The sequence below is a fragment of the Varroa jacobsoni genome, unplaced genomic scaffold (assembly GCF_002532875.2).
Source record: "Varroa jacobsoni isolate VJ856 unplaced genomic scaffold, vjacob_1.0 scaffold_781, whole genome shotgun sequence".
NCBI classification, from domain to species: domain Eukaryota; kingdom Metazoa; phylum Arthropoda; class Arachnida; order Mesostigmata; family Varroidae; genus Varroa; species Varroa jacobsoni.
Window position 1 is genome coordinate 118,466 of NW_019213683.1, and position 21,079 is coordinate 139,544.

Genomic DNA, 21,079 nt, shown 5'->3' on the forward strand with positions numbered 1-21,079 from the left:
CCATACGCCGAGTTTACACCGTAAGCAACGTTGTTGGGCACGTCAAATTGCATCGGATGATTTCGTTGGTAAACGCAGCGCGAACGCCAACATTAGAGACAAATATAGTCGCTTGCTACTGACCGTTGCTGGCGCGATGTGCACGCTAAACGCCCAGACCATTGGCCGGGCCGGATGCGAAGGACACATTTGTAGTCACGACGACAAAAGCGGCAGCGGCAGCGCCAAGGAGGGCTTTAGTGACACACCACAAAGATACTTGAGAAGAAGGGCCGCAGAGGAATTGTGCGGTCGGTGGTTGCGTAAGGCATAGCCTTCTCCACAGAATGGCCTCTACACACTTCCACTGGCAGATTTAAATTTCGGCGCCGCCAGTTTAAATGTCACCGGTACTCTGCACTTAGCAAAAGAATTAAGAGTGGCCAAAAGAAGCAGCTAAATTTCGTGTAAGTGTAGCAGTCTATCAGAACAAGCTGTTACAAACGGGTACATTTTTGTGTCCTGTTGCTTCTAGCTTGGCAACAACGTTGCCTATGCTGAGATGCGCAATATATAACACCTTAAATTTGAATTAAATTTGAATGGCAAGAACGGTCCACCATAATGATTCTAAAACGAACGTTTTGTTGACGTTAAAAACAACTTGCGGAATAACAATAGCGTGTTAGGAACACAATTATTGATCTGGCTGAGCCGCTCAGACTGTTGTGGCCGTTGACGGGTTAGTTTGTGAAATTTGTAAGGGAACGCTAAGCTCTAAACACTATTAAAGTGTCTACAGCGATATGGCTATAAGTGTTTTGTCTTTGAAAGTTTACCTACAGATCGGTCGTGATAAGGATGTACATATCCTGGGCGGTAAAATAAGGTGTCTATGTAACAACATTAACTACAAGGGTGCAGTCAAGATTTTTGATTATTGTTGTGCAGATATACATATGGTTTGCACAGGATCCTCCAGAGAGTAAAACAATATATATGTATCCTGTTTCTGTTAAACGATCCTACTAAGGTTTTTAAGGTTCCTATAAGAAGAACTCATACATTTATCTTTTGTGATTTAAGTCGGGGACGCGTATATGTGGAGCTTGTATATGTAAAGAGCGGCAGAAGGTACTAAATTAATCTGTTCGCTGATAAAGTGACAAAGGAACACTTGTAACGGTAAAACACAAGATCGCGTAATGATTCAATGTGTACGTCACACTGTTGGCCAAATAGTTTCGCCTTGATACTTACTGACATTCTACAGCTGGGCCGATAACAGCATTATAATCCAGATATTTTTGTGCATTTCCTATAAAAGATCATATTGACTAGCTGTAGGTAAAAATCTAATACTGCGACAAAACCAAAAGCTGAAATTTATTACGAGTAGTTTTAATCTAACCGATCCATTCAATACGCTTAATGAAATCCGACGTTTTAGCTGATGAAGTAAATATTGAAACCAGGGCGGTGTGGTTTTTTATTGAATTTTTTGATTCATTCAGAATATCAAGCAAACCCATTTTAACTCAGTGTTGTCACCGTATGAGATATGGGTGATTACGCGCACAGCTTTAGAAGACGACACGATGTCAACCCTAGCGAAAAATTTCAAAATTGTCCCTATATAGTTAGCTTTGAGAGCGAATTGAAAAGTCCGATCGGCAGCTTCGAAGCAAAAAAAACTGACCGGAGCCTTATGAAAGTCATATTTCTACACAAATCCTTGGCCAAATTGCACACTTTACTTCAATCCTGTTGCTTAGTAAATACATCATAATCACCGACGTAATTCTTTCAAAAGAATTGAGTTCTGCAGAAAAGAGGGTTACCATTGGGTTGGCCACGCAGATTGTCTCTGGCTATGCTAGGAAGAAATACATACACATCTTCGTTGACAAGGGGGGACTTTGTTAAAAAAAATCTTTCACCCTGCATGAGGGTAGCTTCCTTACTGCTCAAGCCATTATATACAAGCAGCTTAGAAAAGTTCTTGCAAACTATCCGCCCCCATTATGACAATGACGGGAATGCGTCTACTAACAATACGACCATTACGCTGTCCCCGTGGGCCAGACTTTGGGTAAGTAGCTATGTAAATGAAACTATATTATCCACTTTCAAATCACACGTAATCATCGTAGTACCAACGTGTTTGGGAACAAACATATATGAAGTGCATGAGAACTAATGGAATTGCAGGGATAGGAAGTCTTTATAGAAGAGTTAGAAACCGTCAGGTTTTCATTTTTCAAGAAAATATATTTGAACTTATGGATAACCATACGAAAATACACGACATTCACAAAAGAGGTAGACTTCCCTATATTGTATTATTATATCGTATATAGTATCCGAATTATATTGAGATTAAATTGGGTATAGTTGCTAGCAAGTAAGTGTAAGCTAATAAGTTCGTAGGTATCCTTTATCTATAGATCCAAAATTATATATTAAAACAAGATTCACTGAGTATAGAGCTATTAACAAAGAAGTTAGGCGCTCATCCTCTTCTATGAACACATTTATTACAGGCTTTGAAGGAACACAAATCAAAGAACACTATCATCGCGGAGTCACCTATCCATCCTATCCAGCCATAGCAGTAGTCACAAAATACTATTTTATAAATATTGGGCTGTCGAAAAAGTATTGACCGCTTTAAAGTCAACATTGAAGCAAACATTTTTTTAAATGCTTTAAAATAACATTAGACTATGAACATATGACGTTTCGTTATTTTCCTGGTAACTAATCACCTTAAGACTTGTGTGATTTTTGCATTCTTCTATTGAAACTCAATTCACTTCATTAAAGGAACTCTACGAAGGATGATGGTGCTTTCATGGTGCAAGATTCGCAGACGTCGACGCATTCAAACCTCCCATCCAGGTCCTCTATCGCCAGGCAGCGGTAGCAAATCATAATGCGCGACCCGTTTTCGATCCCACCAAACATAGCATAGCATCACTTTCTTTGGCGTGAGTCTGAACCATACCACAGATTATGGGGTACTTCACTGTGACTTTTTTCCTCTTTGGTCTTTCTCGTAATTTCTCGGATCGTATGTGATTCACTTTTAGTCATTCGTGATTAACCGCTTTAGAACTGGCTTGATTTCCTTCATTTCCGTAAAGTTTTATCGATGGAGATACGGTCTTGCGTCTTAAGCGACTTCAGATAAACTTTACTTGCGTCAATCAGTGTGGCATTCAGAGATAGAGCTTTTTTGTAGCCAACTGTTTCTGATAGATACTTAGTTCCTTGACAATATCATTAGCTACTCATGTGTCAGTCTTATAATTTTCGCAATCGTTTCATTGAGTTTCTTCGCAATTATTGCAAGAAGTATCATTGATCGAAATTTCTAAAACGAAGGCAATACAATTATCCTTGCGCTCTTCTTTTCGATAATATATCTTTCATCTGATCTTTTTCTGAGCCTGAACGACATTTATGTCTTCATCGCAACACAACTGCAAAGTGAAACGAATTCCACTCGTCTTTAAAACACCTTGTTATTATCTAACTGTATGCATTTCGATGATTTTAGCGCATCTATTATTCTCAGCTTTCCAATGATATCAACTCCAGACTGATAATATTTGAAATCTGTAACTTTGAAGTTCTTTAGCTAGAAAATACTTTTTTGACAACTCAGTATATGCACATAAATGTTAGATCCTCATGAATCAACTGCTTTGTACTTACTATAGTATAGGAAATACATTATCATTATTATTAGTACGCCACGCCGTCCTTATTGATTTTACATATGATCACCTCCTTCGCTATTACTCTTCCAGGATAGTTAGTCCTGGGTCTAACGTGGGGAGTACATTGTCGTCTTTCACTATCATCTCCGCCAGTTTCTAATCACTTTGCACAACAAATTTGGTCATAGCCCATTATTTACCAGTCATCATCGTTTGCCACTTCGTTGTTACTAGGCTGATTCTGTGCAGGCGCTAGTTCATTGCCAGCATCGTAATAATTTACTTTTTCTTGTTGTAGTTCCATTGCATGATCCCGTTTATTTCTGTCGGCTTCTTGATCCTCACGATTTACCTCGTCTTCCTCTCGAACTCCCTCCAATGTCCTCTGTCTCGCTTGCAACTCCTCGTTACTGAGCTGATTGTCCCAGAGGGTAGCAAGGAGTGCCTGCAGGCCGGAACTTTCGTGAAAATTACGTCCAATCTTCAATTGTTTCATCAGCGAGCATAACGCCGTCGTGGTATGCTCCTCCCAGAACTTCCGACCGATCCATCACGACCGGAAACACCAAATGAACGGTCACGGCAATATTCTTTTTGAGCTTTTGTTTCCTGGAAGTGTTTATAACTTTGGTTTACTGCATCGTATAATCTTAGCGTGTAACTAATCTTACCTCGCTAAAGGGATCTTCTTCTTGGCAATAAAACAGGCTCTGAATTAGTGGCCTGTCTTTGGCTTGAATCCGTCCTGACAGCTCAAGTTGATGTACAGCAAGACTTGAACTGGCATTAAGTGAAGACGCTGTTAATGGAAGCCCACTTTGCACGCGAACACCTTCATCCGCTGTGCGCAAGAGCTGCAAGGTAGAAACAACAAACTATTGGTATGAATGATGCAAGAGAGAACGTTACCCAATGTACCTTATAGGTAGATCATTGAGATTTTACAAATTTCATTTAGGACGAAAGTTGAACGTTAGGTTTTCTTCGAGATCTGTATTCTACGATAAGAGATGTCGCTTGGACAATCCAAGAACAGGCTTGGATTTGTGGTTCGACTACGGGAGCACTTACATCATGGTGTGTCATGTCAAGCAGTTTGTCAAGGTTGTTGAACGGCGTCGGTGTCTTGTCTTTGGTTTTAGCAAGCAGTCGCTTTTCGACGGCCCGATATTGACCAGCCAATTGTTCCATTCGTTTTTCGGTATCTTCAAGCGCGAGTACCGACTGAATCAATAAAAAAGCACCACGTATTTTGATGGATTACCCTACTCTTATCTGCAAACCTATTGTGCGAATGATACTGATATTATAGTAAAACCTAAATATGAGCTTTGTTTGATACGAGCCTCGACTGCTTTACACCTGAGCATGAACTTTCAGACTTGCTTTACAGATTTCGTATTCGGCTATATTTCTTCCATTTGCCATAACTGAAGGTATAGTAAAGGTACAGTAACGAAATAGCGCAGCGCGTAAGCTAAGACATTATAGGCATCATAGCGCATTGGGTATGGATTATTGGCTATTTAAATGGACGTTGTTCCGGCAAAATGAAGTTCGTTCAAAAGAAGCAAGTAAATCAACGGTACCTGTATGTGATCTACTATCGCTTGGAGGTAGTCATCTAGCGAGGGAGGCTTTGTGTGAAGCTGTACATCTGGCTGAGCCTTGCGGACACGTTTTAAGAATTCGTTCAGGATAAGAGCTAACGAGGAGTGGACGTCGCCTGTAGGGACGACGAAGGTTAATATGATCAACAAGTGCGCTCACGTAGTTGAGCGTGTGACGATTAAAGAAGCCTGGTAAATATGACGTCGCAGCTGAATTACCATGCAAAACTTGAGTATGCTTGCTAGGAGAGATAAATTTTATTAGAAAAAAAAACTCTGTTCGAATCTTCAAAATCTCGGATGTTGGTATTTAAAAATAAACTAATTGTGCAGTAAGTGAAGGAAAGCATACATTCAGTTGCTAAACTAAATTCGTTGTATTACGTTTTTAACAACGACAGAATGCGGAAACTATAATAGTAGTATTAGAAATTAAAAAAATAGTTTTCCATTGCCATCTGTTTACAAAATGCCTCTTGCTCACCTTGAATGCGATATTTATTACCAGCGACAAAAAAACCCACTCGAGCTCCATTGAAGTATTCAAACTCGACTTCGTTGATACTTGAGTCTTTGACGAGTGAAGGAAATAGCTTATGAGGCATAATCACACTCAAGCTGCTCTCGATGGTTACCTTATGTTTGGCAGTCTTTGGCGGATTGGGTTGTACTCTGGCCACCAGTTCAAGTGGCAGATCCATCGATAGATGTGCAGCCTTAAAGCAAATACGTATTCTTGCTAGTTATACATTAGCGGAGACATTCATTTTAGAAGCTTAGATAAACATGGCACGGATGCTGGCTCGATTTACACACTGTATTCAGTCATCTCCAGCCAGATGCTGTTATTAACGTTCGCGCTATGAAAATTATACGTATATTTGGCCTGAGCTATTGATTATAGTGTTGGCATATTGATCCACCAACCTTGATACCGAACTTGGGGTGCCGATAAATGACTGTGACCCTCAGGCGTAGGTCGGCTGGAACGAAATCTTTACGTGGAGATATACTTGTCTCCAATAGCGTTTTAGCCTCACAGGAGGTCAGGTTAAACTCGAGCGGATTTGCAATAAATGCTGAACCGGGTAAAACCAAGATCCGAGTTTCGAGCGGCGCACAATTTGTCGCTGGTTCAACTGTTATCTGTACGGTTTGAGTAGGAAATCCTTGCTGCGTTCACAAAGCAGGAGAAATATTACCTTACTTACAGCTCACTATTAAGATATCCATATTTATTACAATCATATAAATAAATTTCTCACGGCTTTCGGAATGTGTCTTATTTATTATTCAACCGTGAAGATAGTTACTGGTCGTTTAAGCACTGTTTGCACTTATAGCTGTTGCATTTAGCAATTCAAGAACCGGTCAATTTAATCATTAATCGGAATTTTTTAAATTGTCAGATTTTTTAGGAACAAGTGTCTTTATGACGACTACAACATTTGGGTGATATCGAATCGGGTAGCACAAATCCTGTAGACATTAAAAAATCATCTACGAATATGTGATTTTCGCTATACATTACCTGCATTTGCAGCCCTCCCAGCGTTGCAGTTAGATGCAGGGTCGTGTTTGACGATTCCTCGATGTTTAAAACTGTATACCGGAATTCCAAATAATTTGAATAGCATATTATATTTGTTGACGAAAAAGACATATGAACAGTAAACGTTAAGGGAAACTTCACTATGGTAACACTGGCGATAACGAGGCATGGCGTGTTTCCATCTAGATGAAAAGTAACATAGAGAGAGTAGAGTTGAAAGGACGGTGTCCTTACATATTTCGTAGTATTATTATTATTATCGTGAAAAAAAGCTGTGACGGTGTATAACTTAGACTCCAGTACGCCCGGTAACTTGTTAACACGAAAGGCGCAATATTAGAGAGGAATAACGCCAGATATTAGGAAGGTACAAATACTCTGCAGACAACGATCTAAGATGCAGGTTTAGTTGTATACGTTACGGTACAAGCTGTATCTGTAGGACTTATGAAGGTACATACATATCGAGCCTTTTTGAAAATTTCGCATAGGCATTAGGCGTACTATCCAAAAACTACGAAACAATCGATTAACTAACCTCCGGACGCAATTGCGTGAAGTTTTTTCAGTTCATTGGGATCTTGAGGAAGTTCGCGACGTTCTGGGGCTGCGGCTACAAACAGCGAGGGTGATGTGCCCAAGTAGCAGAGACGAAGGGCAGAATTATCACCCAGAAGAACGATGACACCCTTTTGAAGAGGAACTCCGTTAAAAAACAAAGTTGTTGCTCATATATGTATTTTCTTCTTGCTGTCGTTTCCTAGCTCTGACATCCCGAGATAGCTCAGTAGGTAACGTATTTGCGTGTTAATTTTAGAAACATATTGTGGCCTAGGTTCAAACTGGGCATAGACACACTCTGTTTCGTGGTGGGACCCTGCCGTCTGATGGAATGTTTAACGACGATACGAGACGTAAAATACGAAACATAGAGCTCTGAGGCAAAATCTACCCTACCGCATAGATTAACGTCGGCGCTTTGAAAAAATGTGAGTCCGATTTTACATAATAGGTCATATTTGAACATTACAGCATAGTCAATAGCTTGTTTTTTTTATAGGAAATTTGGACCAATTTTGTACTATTCTTTGTCTGTAGCGAAATTACTGGTGTCTATCAAGTAACTACATGCGCCTTGTTCAGGCTTCACTATTTCCACTACATTTAACTTCTTTAAACGGAATGGATTGCAAGACCTAATATCTAAACATGGCGCTCAAACTTTCTATCTTTGCCGAAATCGGCTAATACTATTCAGCTGAACGTCTTTACCTTCAAAAAATTAGATCGTTAAAATCGATCAATATATGCCAGATATCTCACAACGCAGGTAACATGAATTTGTAGTTGATTCATTTATTATATAAAAATAGGTTACCATTTATGAAATAGAACTAGAATTCTATGTGTGATAGAAATGTATTGCGTAGGATAGGTCTGTTTCTGAAAAAAAGAAGCCAGATTACAGTCGCCCTGTTCTCTGGTTCACAGTCCAACATTTTTAAGCTACAGGTCTAGGTAGCACCAACCTGCAGCCGCATCTGTTTTACGTCTTACTCGATTAATATGACGTTAATATTGAAAATATTTTTATGACAAATGCAAAAATACTTCAGTACTATTATCATTTTCTTTAATTGCTACTTTGTTTCTCCCGGATAATAGAGAAATAATAAGCGAATTCATTGCCCTCACACATTGGAACCTGATTTAGGCACATGCTCGCGGGAAAAACCAATTAAACTAAAATCTCATTTTCAGCTATATTTACGATATGATCTAAAAATGATAACTGCAATGCTTTAGAACCATACGGTCTTCTCTAACAAAAATTAAAAAAATTGCGTGCCCTGTGCAGGGCTTACTGTCTATAGCTACAATAAAACATTGTTATTAACAAGTAATTAAGCACATTTACTCCAATATACATAACGTAGGCCGCCTGGAGCATGACCATAATAGAAATGAACTGAGTAAGAGTTTTGATATGTGACGCGTGGGTGTCACACTAAATAGCAATGTCTGCTCACCTTTAGAAAGCTAAGATCTGCTCGAAAAATTGAGATTATTCCCGAAGAGTCGTCCACCTGCGCTGCCCATCGCAAAGACGTTTTTTCGTAAACAAGAACTGTGTTGTTTTGGGAGACGACCATAGTCCACAAGAATGGATCCTTTGGATCTGGTTAAAGTGGTAAAATCAATACGCTTCATTGTTATGTTAAGAATGATTTCTCAAAGATTGACACACATGTGATTCCTGATAATGATTCACCTGAATTGATTCGAAGAGGCTACTAACGTCCTGTAATTATTAAGTTTTCTAGACAAATTTCAGTTTGGGTGATTTTTCTCAAAAGTGATGATATTGATGATGGGTGTCGCTTATCAAATATGTTTGTTAGTTTCTTATTCCATACGTGTAATACTTTTTAATTATCAGCGAAGCCTATATTGCAAAACCCGAGGCGTTTAATTGCGTAAATCCCTCGTATGGTTTCGCCAAATGCACCCATTTATTTTATGCATTCCCTTTGAAAAAATTCGAACTATTACTTTGTGTACTATACTAAAATGTTCCGCTACCGCAATACATAATTGATTTCGATTTTGCTTACCTCTTTGATATACGTGGAAGCATCGAGGGTTGAAATCAAACCTTTTCGTATATACCAACTCTGCGTTACTCTTTAATACAAACATTGTTTGTTCGCCTGAAGGGGCAAAGGTATACACAAGTATAAAAAACATCTAGCTAAAAAGAAATTTCGATATTACAATAACAACAACGAATAATATATACATTTAAATGTACGTTCTTCTCATATATCATTTCATTGCTCTTAATATGATGTTTTTATATTTCATGTTTATATGCCTACATACAGGCTAATCAAAGGAAGCTTCTTTCTGAGCGGTAAACAGAGTATCATTTCGAAAGTGTAATAGTACCGTCTGAGCTGAATACTTAGACTTCCGTTCTTTTACTACTCTGTTCCTTACCATCCTGGTAGCCTCACTTAATGCGAACAAACTTTCAACTGGACTGATTTAAATTCATTAAAAGATTTTACTTTTGATTAGATTGGAATCTGCAGATGATGACAAAGGAACGCAGCTGATTACGACGCCACAGAAAGGGTGCATGTCATATGGTTCATATCACACTATAGTTAATATAGTTACTCGAATTTCTGAGCATGGAACGAAGCCATAAGGTTATTAGTGTAAAGTTTTGTGATCAGCTCACTCACCAAAAATTATTGAAATCAATTTTGTATTTTGTCGGTAATATCCGGATAAGATATGGGTTGTTAGGAATAAACTGAAGCAATTTTTGGGACGTATATATTCACCTGCTATTTTTGACACTTCAAAAAAAAATTTTTTTTTGACTAAAACCTTAAATTGATAACAAATTTGAGGATATACGGCTTCTGGAAAACCTGAAAAATATTTCTATTTTCTCAAAATCGAAAATCCACAAAAGGCATTAAAAACATATCAAAAATAACACGAAAAACGTTTCTTATTAGTCCAGAATGCTTACGGTGATGTTAAATGACGTTCCTAAAATGGGATCACTTATTACCTATTAGTGGTGTATGTAGGATAGTACGATTAGCCTTTTTTTTTAAACTTTTTGCGCCTTTTTGCACTTTTTTGGTCTTTGTCGCCTTTTTCAAGCCTTTGAGTTTTTAAAGCCTTAAGACCAACGTCAACCCAAAATTGAGATGGATTTTTTTACGTACCACGGAATGGAAAAATTAGGTCTACGCATCTGATTTTACCTGTATGTAAACTATTACAAAGATACGCCAGTTTTGCTTTAGTTATTAGTTACCGACAAACTTTTAGCTTTGCTTGACTCAGCATTTAGTGCAAACTAACTCAAGTTCAACCTGGTCGCATGTGAATCTAAAGAGGTAACGGTTGCGACACATCTGACATATGTGAGAGACTGTACTATTAGGCTTACCTAGCGCAAACACAAGTTGTTCATCGAGCCCTTGAACTACTTGAAGGTCCGAGATACTTTCTCCTAAGGTAAGACTCCATTCGCTCTGAAAAAGACACTCAGACAATACAGCCGTGGTAATTACAACTATAACCAGTATTTTATTGAAATTTGGGAGATGGATATTCACATACAAGTCAACACAGGCAATCAGCGAATCGGCAAATCTGCCAGTCGGGAAGCACACAAACATTCTGTTTCGTTAGAGCTTATCACCCTTATAGGTTTTGTTGCTTCTTTCCATCGTTTAAATTCAGTTTAAAAGTAGCTTCCTTAATAATGCCTGTTATTCGACAGAAATATTTTAATGTGTAATGGTTCATATAAAGATACATATATCCGCATTGACTAAAAACTAACTTGAACATTAAGAGCTACTAGTCGGGACCTACCGTGACTCGTTTCCCTCGAACCCCATGCTGCGAATCGTCAATGAGCGTTGCTGACGCAAGAACCTGGAGTTGGACGGAAGGCACTAAGCTTGCATTATTGCTACCGTTAATTGTATCTATTTCTATGAATATACCACACATCTCCTTTGCATTTCTATACAAAAAAAAGGACTAAATCACATTAGGCCCACATTCTTCAATACGTTCTAAACGGCAAAACTCCCCCTCCGCCGTCTTAGAATATAGGTTAAACTATGGGATGTGGATTATCCAATAGAAAAAGAAAGGTAGCTGCAATTATCTCTATACCACTGCAATAATTGAGCGCAATTTTATAGCAGAACTAAACTTCGGCTCCGACACGATCTCTTGCAGTCACCAACCTGGTACCGAAAAGTTTCCAGGACGAGGCTCGAGGTGACCGTCACAAACGAGTCCGTCTGCTCGATATAGACGAAGGGACCAGGCAGAAGGGCTCCAGGTAATGGCCTATCGAACGCGTGAGATTCACGGTCAAATACGCTCAGCACCCCGTCAACACTTTGTACGCCGATGAGATCAGCAGCTGTTAAATCGCAAAAAAAGGATAAGCTCAAGTGACTTATTATCAAATAAGTTATTATCATTGAGCAAGAACTCTATGCTTCCATATCAATATTTCCATGTAGAACAGATATGTATAACCAGAATGCAAGTGACAATCACATAATAAGCCTCTTATGTTATTAGAATTTATTTATATTAGACCCATTAAATACTCTATGAAGCAGAAAAAGCCCGGTGAAGACAATGGACATATTGTGTCTGCGTCAGTTAGATCAAATGCTGCACACACGGGGAGCGTTTTGTATCATTTTTATGGTTTTTTTTTTTAGATCAATGTAATCTTACATTTAGAGAAAACTTGCCTAATATATCTAACAATGGAGTAAAATGCCGGCATCTATAAAAGTCGAAATATTCTATAACTCTCTTTTGCCGAACAAGAAAAGTTATCAAGCGAAGTTGCATGGCCGCCACTCATTTGTCGGAAGGAACCTTCTTAATGATCTCCCTGGCGAAAACGCCCAGGAGCAGAGACACATCATCACAGTGTCCCTATCAGGGGAAATGATGCATTACCGTTCTAGGTATGGCTTGCTCCACGTGAGGTCTTCTTGCAGTGTAGAATCTATGTGTATACGTATCAGGCGAAGCCTCTCCCTTGTGACGTTTGCCAAATCTACTCTTAATAACCAAAGCACTAATTGGTATTTTCATTTGCTCTACAGTAAAAAAGTACCAGAATGTATGCAAATATACGTACTCATACCCCCCCCCTTTGCTTGAAGCGCTTAAGTACATGCATATAGAAAAATGACTAAACAAATATTTAACAATCTGTACCTTCGAGTTCAGATCTTTGCAACCAGCTTTGCATTCTTGCTTCCTCTTGTTCTTGTCTTGCCTATAACGCAAACGTTCTTCCTAGTAAAATTAAAAGTGACTGATAGATCTGGTCCCTTTACTCCCAGCTACAAATCGACAGTTGTCAACTAATCAGAGCTTTACAAACTTACGTTGTGTGAATACTGCGAATCTTACATGGGAAATCCAAAATGGTAGAACAGAAAATGTACACTAAATCCTCAACTCACCTTTAGCTCCTCCAAAGGGCCCTTTAGTGAGTACATAGCTGCAACGTTCAAGTTTGTGTTCGTACAGGGGCTTGATGGTAGCTTCCAATTGATTGCTAACACCCATTGCGTTTACTGAAATGGCACAAGTTATAGCGGCTATATGAAAAGATAACAGTATAAATGAGAATGTATTGAAGATCCTTCTAGAGATTATGACAAATATCTTCGCTAGTTCCTGCTTCAGGACCACAGCAATTCAGTAGTTACGAACGGTCAAAGCATAATACTATTTATGGGAAAAGATAATTTAACGTTCTGCTTTCATGGCTTACCTCGGATGGCGATGATTGCGAGCTTCCGCGGGTGCAATATACAGGCGACAAGCTCAGTAGAGTTGGATAAAAACTTGCCGAATTCAATCTGAATTAAATAAAAAATAATTATAGTTGCGTTTTAATACGTTTAGCATGAACCGGGTGAAACTTTACCCGCAGCTCATTTCTTTATTCAGGTTTCATCAAAGGGCATAAATAAAATCATACGGTCCATTCTTAGGATCTATTTATCATGCTATAAACGTGCAGCCCTCATGGTGCAGCAGCAACGGACGCGTGTCCTTTTAGCTAACGTGTGCAGTACAGTCTTAATAGACTATACTTGGAAGCTAAGTTCAGGGCATCGCTGTCTCGAATCCGCCACTTGACATGCATATCAATAAGATAGTGTTCGTGCTTCGGCTCCGACTCACGTTAAAGTAACAACTACTGCTGCTCAAATGAGAGAAATGAGTGTTGAATCAAGGTTAAATACGTGTTTGTGAGGCACGTTTTCCCTGGAAGACTGGAAATTGTGTTGAGATATAGAAAAGAATATGGGAAATTGTGATCTTGATTGCACCAAATCAGAAGTTTGACTTTCGAACACTTCTCTGCATTTAGGTGAGGCGTTTGTTCTGTCATAACATCACCTGTAGGATGGGCTGTTCTAGCTGTTGCTCAATGAGCAGATGTTCTGCTCGATACCCCACTAATCCTTCGACATGATATACACGCAGCAGACCCGAAAGATTGCCTGTTATTAGACAGTCTAAATACAACGAAAGACGCCACACAGGATATAGAACTGAGTCTTTAAAAGATCTAAAAAGGGCTAAATATTTAGAAAAAAAAACGTTGATCGGCGTAAGTGTCGTAAAAAATACCGGTAAAGCGATAAACACCGCATGCGGCAAACATACGTCACTCATCGACATAGTTAATGTTATCGGCAGAATAATATATATTGCAATAAAAAACTAATGAACACATTGTGAAAGGTTTTGAGTCATACGCATTTCTGAAAAATAAAAATCAGCTTCTCTATCTGTTAATCTCCTTTTAAAAACGTTGGCTCATTTTGTACGTTCTACCAAGGTAGTGAATAAATCTACAGATCTGAACTGTACTCTACGGAACATTGCACCATTCGATTTTGATATCTGCGAATCCTTTCTTCAAAAATAATTGAGCCTAACATTCTTTGTTTCCAAACCGAAAAAGTCCTTAAGCAAGGCTCTCTCGGTTGTTCGCTTTTGATTAAAGCTTCTCCATTGCTGTACCCTTCATCTTTTCATAATACCAAAATGAATTTGCAGACCACGAAACTACCAAGATAAAGAACAGGGCTCCTTTTTCCCCAGTCAGCCTCTTTACCTCAGTTCTGTTGGCGACTGAAAATGTACAGAAATGTGCGATCAAATGCCCACACTCAAACCTTCCAGTATCTTTTTATATCTAGCAAAGGAAACTTTGCTCGTCGAGGTTGCCACCTGTCGTCCTGTGTTCCAGTTCGTCGTTACGATCATTACGTCAACTCGTACCAAATGTGATCAGTATTGTCGTTCACAAAGCTTGGTGAAATTATTGCACAAGGGAATTGTTGACATAGGTGTGAAAACACGGTACCTCACACCGTCTAATTTAGCTGTTAATAGGGTCATGATTATATCCGAAGACACAATACTCATATATCTACGACCAGCTGAGTACTATATACTGAGGTTGAACGACGTGTTTTTTTCCGGAATCGGCATACAAAAAAGCGGCGGCAAAGGCGGTCCAACAGCTTCTAGCCAGTATCCGAAGGGTCACTTAAAAAAGTCCAACATAAGAGTCACCGACGGGCTTAAAACATTCACGCAAATTTAGACGTCATGGTTTATTAATATGACACTGTATTATGATAATACTTGCCTTGCAAGTAGTAAATGTTGATAAGTGGTCGTTTACTTTGACGTTCATCTTTAATCTACCTATTAAAATGTATAAGGATAACTGCGTAAAAAAAAATTAACATACGCAGATGTGGGCAATTGCTCTAGAGCATGTAGGCAGCACGTTTAAACGATATGCTCCCTTGTAAGGAATAGTTTTGAAGACGACAAAGTTTCCGCATAGCGATTCACTCGAACAGTTGAGAACCGTAAAGCGATATATCAGTTAAGTTATCTGGTATTCACCAACTGGCAATCAATTAAGATGCTGGCACATCATTGTTCGACATATTAATGTTCCTAACAAACAAGGAATACTTAGCACGAATTTAGTCCATTGATTTTGATCGGAATTGGTGCAATGAGAGATAGAAAATATTTACCAAGCCCATCAATGAGCTGATAGCAGACTGCCCCGCTTCCAGAAAACTCCTCGTCGTCCGAGCCACGAGCTTCCCAGAAGTCTCGAACTTTAAACAATGACATATTTCACCTCTTGCAGGGACACTGCACCATCTATTAACTTCTGAAACGTAAGTAAAGTTGTTAGTTTGAGTTCATACAAGTATATGTGATGATTTGCAAATATTTTGCCCGAACACGCGACTTACGAAATGATTGTCAAAAATGACAAGCATCCTTCTGAAAGTGTCGTTTTTCATGGATTATTAATTTTGTAGAAAGGAGTCTGCCTATACGCATACTTTTATCGGTCCAATTATACCCGTTGTAACACAATTCGGACGATAAATATATTCTAGCCAAGCTAATCTATTTAGACGCACAAATGTTTGTGTATATACAGGCATGTAATAATTTTGTTCACCTGGAAGAAGACATCTTCCTACATTTAATATTTATAAACTTTACAAAGTCATTGTCATACTGCATTACTCTCGTGGGAGTATATCAGTAACAGCTAACTTTTTACTTTTCTCCTCTTACAGATTAGGTTGTGTAGTATGTTGGCTAATATTTTAGCCCATCACAACATTTGTTCAGGTACAATTAAATCTACACTGTTACGTGGTACTTCATTGCTAATAAAATAAACGTACATTTAATACTCGCTGGTAGAATATTTTGCTAGACAGGTGACAACTTCTGGATATAGGAGAACAGAATCCTCCGACATAGCGCTTGGTCACCATGGAGACGCAATCGGCGATGACGTACACACATGGGTGGGTTCAGAGCTGAAACAGATATGATATCGTCCTCAATGAAGTAAATGAATTAAACTGTTTGATACTTTGCGATCCAGGTATAGTCGATGTTGCTCAATTTGTAAATAATAATGTGGTTTTAATTAAGTGTCAATTACTGATTATTTTGGTATAAAAATTGTTTACCTATGTAAATCAATATTGTAATGTATGTAGCTGTATTATATATTACGATATATTAAAAATATGAATGGAGTGTTCAAAAAAGAATTACCTTGAGATGTAGTCTTTGCTGTAATTGCTGATCGTTTAATTTAATTAATTATTGGCTCAATCGATCAAGGCATCCTAATGGTGAAATTAAATAAGTCTGTCCCTAGAGCTGCAACGGCAGACAAAATAGTAAACAAATGTGCATGACTTCACTAATAGAACACCAAAAATCCTTCAGCACTATTATAATTCAACTTTCTGTCCACCAAGAAGAAGGGTTACTAGCTTGTGTCCAATCGCCCGGTTCAGCATTTTAATGCGTTTAATCGCACAAAGCATCCTACGTCCAGCTATTTGTGGGCGCAGGATGTAGATGGGTTGGCATTTACCGAACGTTAATTTGTTTTGGCAGTCAGGTGTTGTGAGCCTCGGCGAGACGCAAAGTGTATTTTGGTCTGTTATTGTGGCCGGAGTGCCTAATAGAGCCGGCGCGGGCTGAAGGGTTCACTTTATCTTGTCATAAAATGGAGACGAGACATCGCGTAACTAAATCATCTCGCAAAGAGCCCAATAGTGTTTCTGAGAAAGTGGATTGTACTCAACCGGATGGTAGTCGGGCTCATGCTTCCACGCTGGAACCGCTTACGTGGACACCTGCGACATTTACAGCATTCAAGGTGCTACTTTCTGCTAGACTATGCGCGGCTGTTTGGAGCAACATACAGGACTGCGACGAGACGTATAACTATTGGGAACCGACTCACTATCTCATGTACGGCCGCGGAATGCAGACATGGGAGTACAGTCCGTTATATGCCATTCGATCATACGCATACCTCTGGCTATATGCTCTGCCCGGCTTCGCGTACAGCAGCCTGTTACAAGACCAGCGAACCCTGGTGTTCTATTTTATGCGCTGTGTAATCGGCGCCGTCGAAGCAATCTGTGAGGCGTACTTTTATAAGGCGATTCGACACAAATTCGGCAAACACATCGCGAAGATTTACTTCTTGATGACGATCTTCGCCACGGGCATGTTCATTTCATCGGCGGCGTTTTTGCCTTCGAGTTTCGGCATGAAGCTTCTCATGCTTTCATACGGAGCCTGGTGGAATGATAACTGTTTCTTCGCACTGTTTTCAGCTGTACTAAGTGCGCTTGTAGGGTGGCCATTCACGGGTATTTTAGTTGTGCCGATCTTCATCGACGCGCTATTGAAGGGTAGGAAATATGTAATCAATTTTATCCAATATGGGCTTCTCTCCTCCGCAGTCATAATGCCAATCGTCATCACAGTGGATAGTATATATTTTGGCAAATTGGTCTTTGCCGCGAAAAACATTGTCCTGTATAACGTGTTTAGCCCGCACGGACCGAATCTGTACGGCGTTGAGCCATTTGATTTTTACATTCGAAATGGCATTATCAACTTTAATTATGCGTTTCTAATGGCGTTGGCTGCCATTCCTCTACTAGCTATTACTAAATACTTCCGAATACCGACAGAACGTCTCGAGTACACATCGTTGTTAGGCATGTATATCTGGTTTATTATCTTTTTTAGCCAGCCGCACAAGGAAGAACGTTTCCTCTATCCGGTCTACCCTCTGGTTCTGCTGAATGCGTCTGTCTGTTCTGATCTCCTGCAACGCTGGCTACATCATCTCTTCTACCAACGCACATGCAGACACCACCTCGATCTGAATGATGCTTGGTGGCTTCTCCCCGTTATGTTTTCGTGCTTCCTCGGGATGAGTCGTTGCATTCTACTGTACAAAGCGTACAGTGCCCCTATGACCGTGTCAATGGAATTGGCCCGTATTGCCAATCGTGACGGACTGAGTGACCGGCCACTGCCCTCTCATCCTGTCTACCTTTGCGTGGGCAAAGAATGGCACCGATTTCCAGCGTCCTATTTTTTGCCTGATCGCTGGGAGCTGCAGTTTATCAAGTCGGAATTCCGCGGCCAGCTACCGAAACCTTTTAGCCTTGGGGTCAATGCTACGAGAACAATTCCCACGGAGATGAACGACGCCAACCGCGAGGAGCCTTCACGCTATCTAAGCTTATCGAAATGCCACTACCTCATGGATACCGACCGGCCGAAGGTAACCAGCCGTGAGCCAAATTTTACCAAACATTCAGATTTCGAACTGGTCTACTCGACAGAGTTCATGGATACGGAGAACACACCGCTGATCGCGAGACTTGTGTACATACCGTTCGTGTGGGAAACTCGAACGACATTTGTCAAATACAACCTGTTGAGGAATAAGAAGAATCATATTAGTTACGAAAAATCACCGGTAACAGGAGGCTATCGGCCAAAAAGGACTAGCAGCAGTAGTAGTCCTAGGGCTGATAATAGCCGAGAAAGGGCCTAGCTAGTCTCGAATAATCTGATCATCTACAGAAGATGTCTGAGGCAAAATACTGAAACTAAGGGAGACAGGAAAGAGACATCGTAGATAGCGCAATAGTTTTGCTTAATTTGGTAGGTAACTTAACTGAGAGATAGCCTAAACGACCGGCTACTTAGATGTGTTCCATCATTGTACATTACTAAACTGGAATACTGCACAGTGGATATGCCATGTGCTGTTGATGAAAGACTAAAGTATGTATATGTAACAACGAATAGTATAAATCGCGTTTCAAATTTTAAGCTGAAACCCATAACAAATGACAGGGGATAGTCAGAAAGAGTAAGATCTGAAAAGATCTTTGCAGCAAGTTTAAAGTATCTAATAATCAGTAGGTAAAAGAAAAACTTGTATAAATAGAAGAAATACATTTGTTAATTTTTATAGTGTGTACAAACTCTAAGTGATTTTTTAAGGATTTTTTGTCTTATCTTAATTATAATGGCAGTGTGGCCTTGAAATCATCGAAGTGGATTAATTTTCGGATCTAAAGCAATGATAAAAAATCAATTCCGACGATCAACCTTTTATTATTGTTTAATTTTCTTTTGTATTTATTTATTTGTAATAGTATATTTTTGTAAACTTGAACATTATTGTTACTTCATGTCTTTAATATAATTTTTACATAGCTTAAAGCTTTTTGCCATTAGCATCGTTCATTTACTTACACTACCTGTGTTACTTGCTTCCTATGCTTACTGCCGCATATCACAGATTTTATCAGCTTTCAAGTTGAATTTATAATAAACGACCTTCAATCCTTTACTAATTATTGACTATGAATTATAACTTTGGAAGGCCGTGAGCATCATTACACCGTGTTGCAATATTTTTTCGACGGTATTCCAAGTTGTAAGATTTTAATCTTTTTTCTTCCATTTGGAGTCATCCCTAACTTCTAACTAAGGAATGGTAAGGATGGTAGAATTGATATATATGACCAGGTCTTTAAACACTAAGATTTTTTTTTATTATCTCTCTTATATTTTCCGTAATTATGGTGAAGCAATCGTGTGTCGCAGTAAAACTTCAGTCTATTTTACGTCAACAGGTATTAGTTGGAGTCTTCCGTTTCGCTTATTTTCGCTTTCCCTGTTTGTCGCAACGTCATCCACAAATCTTAGCGATAACACTAGCCATTACGCTCCTACCATGAACGCGTTGACGGGGACCATCTGACACTACGGAGTGTATGGAAAAAATAGAAGCAAAGACAGGCGAAAGAAACATGCAGACGAATCGTGCAGCTACAAGATAAGTGTGCATAGCACTAGGTCCGAACGAAATTTCAGCTCCCAGACTACTGCGAGCCTTCGCTTCTGTCACGACTCGGCGAGATAAAGTATAAGACCAGATGACTTAATTTATATATAAAATTTTATATATATTTATATAAAATAAACGGTGATATAATTGTAACTGCGTTAGGAACGTGGCTAGACGGAACTTCACTGCGATGAAGCTTGCGAGGACGTTTTTGCATTAGCTTAGAATCAATATGTGCCTACTAGCTTTAGGGACAATATGAACAAATCTAATGAATGCAAACATGGCTGTTTATGAAATATTGGTATCGTCTTGCGCAGTGCTTCTGTATTTCTTCAACTTATTTATACTTTTTAATATTTTGTCCGAACTAAACGGTCGATGGCCTAACTAGTCATTTTAATCAATCACATCTCTGCGCTTACCAAATAAAGATAAGTATCGTTTTACAAGTTTTTATGAGACAAATGGTATTTCGCATAATTTGCATTAGACATCCATGCAATTGTTTGACTGGCAAGGTTTTTCGATTCACAAACTATATACGTGCACTTTTAAAAGTAGTTCCTTTGCGACAACTGTAGATCACAATTTCGTAGATATCCCTTTTCGTAGGGCATTACATTATACAATATGGTACCTATCTTGAATCCGTTCTGTGTAGCCATCTATTCGGGTCGACCCAGCGACAGCTATCAAAAACATTCTATTTAATGGTCAAATCAGTGTTCCAGACATAGCACTCCAAGTACTGTTTTCACTTTTTTCGTCCAATTCGAAAAGAATTCCATTCTAAAAAGCAGGTTCAACGGTAAAATGTTAGCATACAAATACGAACTTCGCAAAATAACATTCGAGCCGGAAT

The 21,079-nt window shown here is 39.2% G+C and overlaps 2 protein-coding genes and 1 long non-coding RNA gene across 4 annotated transcripts; 2 read left to right on the plus strand and 1 right to left on the minus strand.

The window, feature by feature from the left end:
• Positions 1-70: 70 nt before the first annotated feature.
• Positions 71-11,736, plus strand: LOC111263676 (uncharacterized). Its single transcript, XR_002682362.2, has 3 exons — positions 71-446; positions 7,427-7,855; positions 11,649-11,736. It is a non-coding gene; the product is annotated as an uncharacterized LOC111263676 (long non-coding RNA).
• On the minus strand, positions 2,462-16,706 carry BBS9 (Bardet-Biedl syndrome 9). 2 transcript variants are annotated; one of them, XM_022838990.2, is made up of 19 exons: positions 16,584-16,706; positions 16,202-16,339; positions 15,527-15,669; positions 13,860-13,978; positions 13,225-13,312; positions 12,911-13,024; positions 11,657-11,838; positions 11,274-11,336; positions 10,843-10,927; positions 9,482-9,577; positions 8,897-9,045; positions 7,405-7,555; positions 6,846-6,916; positions 6,242-6,487; positions 5,799-6,030; positions 5,294-5,430; positions 4,776-4,928; positions 4,376-4,558; positions 2,462-4,239 (listed from the first exon to the last, which is right to left on the minus strand). In XM_022838990.2, the coding sequence occupies exons 3-19, from the start codon at positions 15,627-15,629 to the stop codon at positions 3,901-3,903; spliced, it is 2,511 nt and encodes an 836-aa protein (XP_022694725.1). In that variant the 5' UTR covers positions 15,630-15,669; positions 16,202-16,339; positions 16,584-16,706; the 3' UTR covers positions 2,462-3,900. The 2 variants fall into 2 exon arrangements, with proteins under 2 accessions (XP_022694725.1, XP_022694724.1); XM_022838989.2 differs by lacking the exons at positions 15,527-15,669; positions 16,202-16,339; positions 16,584-16,706 and having other exon boundaries at positions 13,860-14,304.
• A 198-nt stretch (positions 16,707-16,904) lies between these two features.
• On the plus strand, positions 16,905-20,682 carry LOC111263658 (alpha-1,2-mannosyltransferase ALG9). The gene has a single exon (XM_022838954.2). The coding sequence runs from the start codon at positions 17,047-17,049 to the stop codon at positions 18,904-18,906; it is 1,860 nt and encodes a 619-aa protein (XP_022694689.1). The 5' UTR covers positions 16,905-17,046; the 3' UTR covers positions 18,907-20,682.
• Positions 20,683-21,079: the final 397 nt, after the last annotated feature.

Coding starts and splice junctions, on each gene's coding strand:
- BBS9 (XM_022838989.2), bottom strand. CDS start 14,144: ATGTCGATGAGTGACGTATGTTTGCCGCATGCGGTGTTTATCGCTTTA. Junction 13,025..13,224: donor CGCAATCATCGCCATCCGAG/GTAAGCCATGAA, acceptor GTGCCATTTCAG/TAAACGCAATGGGTGTTAGC. Junction 7,556..8,896: donor CAGATCTTAGCTTTCTAAAG/GTGAGCAGACAT, acceptor CCTCTTCAAAAG/GGTGTCATCGTTCTTCTGGG.
- LOC111263658 (XM_022838954.2), top strand. CDS start 17,047: ATGGAGACGAGACATCGCGTAACTAAATCATCTCGCAAAGAGCCCAAT.